The sequence below is a fragment of the Phyllostomus hastatus genome, unplaced genomic scaffold (assembly GCF_019186645.2).
Source record: "Phyllostomus hastatus isolate PE091 unplaced genomic scaffold, TTU_PhHast_1.1 phas_contig_238, whole genome shotgun sequence".
Classification (NCBI taxonomy): Eukaryota; Metazoa; Chordata; class Mammalia; order Chiroptera; family Phyllostomidae; genus Phyllostomus; species Phyllostomus hastatus.
Genome location: NW_025333783.1, coordinates 90,709 through 97,093, shown reverse-complemented (window position 1 = coordinate 97,093; position 6,385 = coordinate 90,709). Strand labels below are relative to the sequence as shown.

The window sequence follows — 6,385 nt, the reverse complement described above, 5'->3', positions numbered from 1 at the left end:
TGCCGGCAGTTTTGATCAACAGGTAAAACCCCTCCCTAATGCCTGTTCCCTGTAATCTCAGAGGGTGGATGGGGCAAGGCAGCTTCCTCAGTCTCTGTTACAAAGGCCCTAATCCTGTCCAGGGGAGCTCCACCCCAGGACCGTCACTTCTCCTAAGGCCACACACCCTAACATCATAACATGAGTCTCACATTTTAGTGTGTGAGTTTTTGAGTGACACAAACAGTCACCCATAGGAACACAAAAGGAATCAAATCATGTTTCCATCCAGTTGGAAGGCTACTCCAGCAGACCTCCCCAATCTGAGGATCCCCTTAATCCTGTGGACACTCCTCATAGTTGGGAGCAGAAAGGGGTTGCAAGTCCTTCAGAACAAGCTGACGAGTGTGTAGAATGGACAGGTTCCACCCTAGACTTGGAACTAAGATGTATGTATAATTTATTATTATTTCCCCTTATTCTTTACAAATAACCATTATTCTCATTTTCTAAGGACTAAATTAGTTTTCTAGACATAATGGTCTTTCCTTCATGTTCCCAGGCATGATTCCCATTAGTTCTATGGAATAAGAAGTAAGGGTTTAGTTTTTGATGTTCAATGCTGACAAATTAACGTTCATCCCTCTCTCTCCTCTTGTGCACAGGTGGGAAATTCATAAAGTGGTGGCTTCCTCTAGTTTGATGTGGGTGAGAGATTGAAACCACACAAACCCATCCTGCTGAGCAGGGCCCTCTTGGACCTTCTCATGGGTGGACACTAAGAGTCAGAACCAGGTTCTTTATGTGGCATGGACCAGCCATTCCTGACTTACTGAAAAGTCTCAAGAGACTCTACAATGAAGTGACAAACTATTCCATTGTCCCTCTTTGTGTGTGACTTCATCAGCCTGGACATCTGTACTAAGGTGTGGTGGGGTCCCTCTGCATCTGCATGAAGTCAGCTGCTATTGGTCGTCATGAACATGGAGTCAGGTCAATGACCATCAGCACTGGGGCCCTTGTCCTCTGGCATTGGGTCCATATGCCTCTGGTGCCCACGGTCCAGCAAGCACATGTCCTGCTCCTGGCCTGCTTGGACTCTGAGGTGTGTGGGGCTGGGCTGCAGTGCTGGGTCCAGCAGAACCTCTGGTTGGATGTAACTGATGTGGGTCATGAAGACTTGATGATTCGACTATGATTCATTAGGATGAAAGTAAGTAAATGTGACATTCTGCCTTCTGTGTGTGTGAAATGTTTTACTCTTATTACAGCAAGCCTCTATAATTCACTCAGTTAAGAGGTAAGCACAGAATCATGAAGGAAGGGGCACTCCCAGAAGGAAACTGCTCTGTGGAGAGTTAAACCACAGCTGCCAGGAAACCAAGAGTTACTGTGTATCTGCCTAGGTTCTGGAACTGAACCAAGAAATGAGTGTGTCCTGATCGCCCCCTGGTGTCGGGAGCAGCCCCTGCAGGGCAGCCTTCTTGTCTCCCTCTGGGAGGTTTGTGTCTGGGCTCACACTGACTTCCCCTCACTGTGTCTCTCGCACAGTAATAGACGGCCGTGTCTTCGGCTCTCAGGCTGTTCATTTGCAGGTAGAGCTCGTTCTTGGCGTTGTCTCTGGAGATGGTGAATCGGCCCTTCACAGAGTTGGCGTAGTATGTGCTACCACCATTACTACTAATCTGTGAGACCCACTCCAGCCCCTTCCCTGGAGCCTGGCGGACCCAGTTCATGTAGTAGCTACTGAAGGTGAATCCAGAGGCTGCACAGGAGAGTCTCAGAGACCCCCCAGGCTTCACCAAGCCTCCCCCAGACTCCACCAGCTGCACATCACACTGGACACCTGCAAACACAAAGATGTCAGGTCAGGAAAAGCTCACCCATCCACTTTATCTCTCATACGTATCCACTCACACACTCAGTGTCTCCCATTCTCTAGAGATTACCTGTTAAAACAGTAACAAGGAAAACCCAGCTGAGACAAAACTCCATGGTGAGTGGTCTGTGTTCTGTCCTGAGCAGGGACTGGGGACACGTGTTAATCCTGGGCTGGGCTCCTTTCCCAGAGCTGCAGGGTCAGGGCTGGGCTGCTTTTCATGAGCAGAGGGACCCTATTTGCATGTCCTCCTACTATATAGGGAGCCCTGGGGCTGGGTGGTGACATGAAGGACATGGTCACAGAGTGTGACATGTCTAAGGGTGCATATTTGATAAGAATTACTCCCCACTTTTGAGCCTGTGCCATCTCCACTGACCCAACTACTCCATGAGATGCATAACTGACCTAAGAGAGTAAATTTTCATAAACCAGAGATATTTAAAATGATACATGCCTTTGAAAATCTTGAGTAATGGACACACCAAGGCAATTCAATACTCATGACAACAGGGGGCATTAAAAGTGCAGGAGGTTCCTGTTCATGTCACAGGAAGTTCCTTCTGACCTATTTCTTCCACAAAGGAATCAGAGTATGAGCTCAGAACACAGTGTGACCCTAGAGCACGTGGACCCAGTGTTGTGGGAGGTGGAGCATCTGTGTTGTTCTTTGGGAGACAGAAGTGTGAACTCTCCAGAGAAGTGGGCAGAGATCCTGGGACATGTTTCTTCAGTGGAGTTTGGTGCTGAATATGCAGCATCTTTGCTTCCTCGTTTTCCATTTTCCACATTCTGTGGTAAAACCAGGTTCACACATTTGGGACACAGAAGAAACTCAGTCATGACTAGATGTGCTTCACTGAAGATTTATGTAGAAATTGGGGAGTAAGTATGTTGAAATTTTATAAATTAGATTATGGAAAACCTTGGTGCAAACTACTAACAGAAAATAACAGGTATAAATAAAATCATAATTTATATGAAGAACATTATTTTCTTTATCCATTGATTACAGGATGAATAAATCTTTCAAATAACCTCCCATTATTGGAGTTGGTGGATCTGATGTTATGTTCAACTGTTCATCATTGGGGATTCAGCCTGATGCTGTCTATTAAGATCTGTGTTTACATGGATCTTCAATGTAGCTGTTATCAGGGAGCAGGAGAGGGAGTATAATGGAGCCCCCTGATTATTTGATCATTAATTTCATAAGAACCATCTCCATTGTCACAGACTCTATTCATGTCAGCATGTGACCCATGGGAGTTTTTCACCATGGCCACACATAATGAGTGTCTTCTCAACTTGAACCTGATGTACTCATAGTATAGATGTGCAAAATGGAAAAAGCAACTCCATGCGTGGGGGTGAATTGCATGGATGTTGAGTGAAGCTTGTTTGAACTGACACTTTTACTCTGACCTCCAGAATATACAAGAAAAATGTGTGTAGATTGTGGTGCCAGGCCTGTGATAATTGTTTCAGTTGACATAGGGACATAGTACAGGCTGAATGTGGGTCTTCCATTGTCAGGGGTGTCCCCACGTTGTTCTCTGCTTTGAGATGACATCAGTATTAGCCCAGAGACAGGGACACTCACAGAACTTTGATCTCAGGGGAGCAGAATCCACAGGATCTCCCCCTGAGGGAGGGCTGAAAGAAGGCTGTGATGTCACAGACTGTGCTGGAACCTGGATTTTGTTGCCAGAATGTCATCTGTGTGGTGCTGGCCCAGAGACAAGAACAGAGAAAGCCTCATTTACTTTCATGTACTTATTTTTCCCCAAGCACAATTCCAGTTTTCACAAATAAGTGAATGCACAGTAACCCTGACTAAGTATCCCCAGATGGCACCTCAAAGAAACACTTCATTCAGAGGAGAAGGAGGCTCCAAATGTGCCCCCTGCACAATCACAACCAACAACAGAGCCCTTTCTGTAGCATCTTCTCTGCCTCTTCCCTGCTGTGTATCTGGTCTACTGGAACCTTCCCAGAATTTCTGATGTGCCTGTGGCAGCATCAGTCCTGGTCTCTCAGATCCTGACTGTGTGTGAGGAAGTCAGGAGGCCCATTACTCTGTCACGTCCTCTGCTCAGCCAAACTGCCCCACCCATCATGGTCTCTGACATACTCAGCATGTGGGTCATCACACTGTGTCCCTCACACAGTATACATGCCCAAGTCCTTGGCTTTGAGACTGCTCAGCCCCATGTGGGCTGTGTTCATGGAAATGCCTACACTCATGGGGACTCTGCCCTGGCACTCCTGTGTGTACTTCCGTTTACTATCATCAGGGTAATTCTCCCCATCCATTCAAGCCCTTGTCCTAGGGGCCTTTCACATCCAGTGCAGCCAGTGTCTGATGAAGGTATATCCAAAATCCTTCCAGAAGATATTCACTGAGGCTTCAGGTCTCCTCACCTCAGCCCCCAACAGCACCAGCTGCACCTGGGAGTAGACAACTATTGAGAGGACACAGGCAGTGGCTGGAAATGCTCTTTCAATGTCCCTGGCCTCCCTGAACCCATGGACTAGAGAGCTCCTTATCTGTAGTCACTGCCACCAGGAAGAGGCCTCTCCAGCTCCAGTCTATGGTGAAGGGCTGTGCTATCAGAACTGCTGTAGGGAACAGTGTTTGTGAGTGATGCTCGGGGCACAGAAAGACCCACATTTAACCTCTTCTCATTTGCATGTGCATAGGGCAGAGTGTTTCATAGCTGAATACTTGACTCCACCTGAGAGAAGGTAGAGGACACAGGGACAATGATCCAAGGGAATCTGAGGGTCCAAGTCCTACACAGAGTTGTAGGATATGGGCCCCCTGGCAGATCTCTGAGATCTGTGCTGATATATCTCCTCCCACTGACGAACAAGTTCCCACAGTACGTGCTTGTCATTGTGCACTCAACTTTTAGAGACATGGAGACCTCCTGGACCAATTATTGGCTGCAATGTCTGAATGTCTTAATGCTAGATCAGTGTATATCCAAAATTCTCCACCCAGTTAGTTAATGAAACCATCCCTGTTCCCAGTACTTTAGAATTCAAATATAAAGATGCCCAAGAAATACCATTGCCTCTGGTTCTCATGTATTATGGAGTTCGGTGAATACCCTGATACAACAGGATATGTATAGTCACCACATGCACAAACCTTATTTTAGAGGTTTTAATGAAAAGAAAAAGACACAGGTCCTCACAGGAAATTCCTTCCCAGCTCCCCATGCAACTGCTCCTGGGGCAGGGGCTCTGAGCTTATGAGTCCCACCCACTCCTGGATGCCAGCTGTGCATCATGCTGGGGAGGTTCCTGTCATGGCTCAAACAGCATGAACATCTCAGCATCTCTAGTCCAGAATTGAATGTTGGGCCCTGACTTCCAGAAAGTCCTTCAGGGATACTCTGTGCTTCAATTCTCTGGACACAGGAAACTGACCTTACTAAACCCCTGGGACTCTGTAGGTAACCTCATATCCAGGGCTCTGTGTAGCCACCAGGAAGCCCTTCCATGGACCTGCCACATTCACTGACACAGCCAACACCCCTGAGCCCTGAAGTTCTTGAGGGGGGTTATTTGGAGGCCTCTGATGTCCTCAGGTTGCTCCTTGTTAAAAAAGAGTGGGAGCAGCCATTCCAGACAAATATCTTGGCATGTCTTCCTTGTCCAACCTGTACATGGTGTGGACTCAGCACAGTCACCAGCTTGCTGGGCCCCCAACACTGCACTTCACACAACTGTTTGCACAGAAACCATGGAAAAAGCATCCTGACTATAGGACTGAAAATTACAGACAAACTTCTGAATTTTCATCACCATGTGCAGGTAAAGACAAACTCAGCTTGTCTGCTACGATAGAAGTTCCTCCCCACTAGTCCTGTACCTGCATCTCTCCATTTCTCACAGACACCCCTTGCCTTCAACCCAGTCAGAGCAGAATTAAGGATTCTTCCTTATCCACACACCTCAATGGGCATTTATTTGTGTTCTCAGATGAACACTGGTTGCTCCTCACTTTTTTTTTAATTTTTCAGTATCATTACAGTAATTAAAAGGATATCATGCTGTGAGCAACTACATAGATCTAACTTGAGGACATCATGCTGAGTGAAGTGACCACAGTTGAGAAAATACCAAATGGTTCCTCACACATTAGAAATTCATGCAGTGAAGAAGCACCAGAAAAAGGCAGCTTGGTGGTTGCCTGGAGCTGGTGGGGGACCATGGGGAGCTGCCTTTTCAGGGAAGAAGCATACTGTGATGCAGGTGGTTAGGTTCCATAGGTCAGTTGTCCATCACTGCACCTAGGGCTATCAAGAGTCATGTGTATTTGGCTTGTGCCAAGAGTAGATCTCATGTAGACTTCTCACCACAACATGAAAGGACAGACAGGACTTCACCTCCAGTGTGAGGAATGATGAGGTACAAGGGCTTCTGTCAGAGTCAGAATGAAGAAATTGCTTTTAAAGGTCCTACCATGACTGGGGATGGTCCTACTGGAACAGGGACGATGAAGAGGTATTCACT

General features: G+C 46.9%; 1 gene segment (V, D, J or C); it reads right to left on the bottom strand.

Annotated features, from left to right (window-relative positions):
• Nucleotides 1-1,337: 1,337 nt before the first annotated feature.
• Nucleotides 1,338-2,073, bottom strand: LOC123817920. The segment is given in 2 exon segments: nt 1,338-1,825; nt 1,929-2,073. Coding segments are annotated over 2 exon segments (534 nt in total).
• Nucleotides 2,074-6,385: the final 4,312 nt, after the last annotated feature.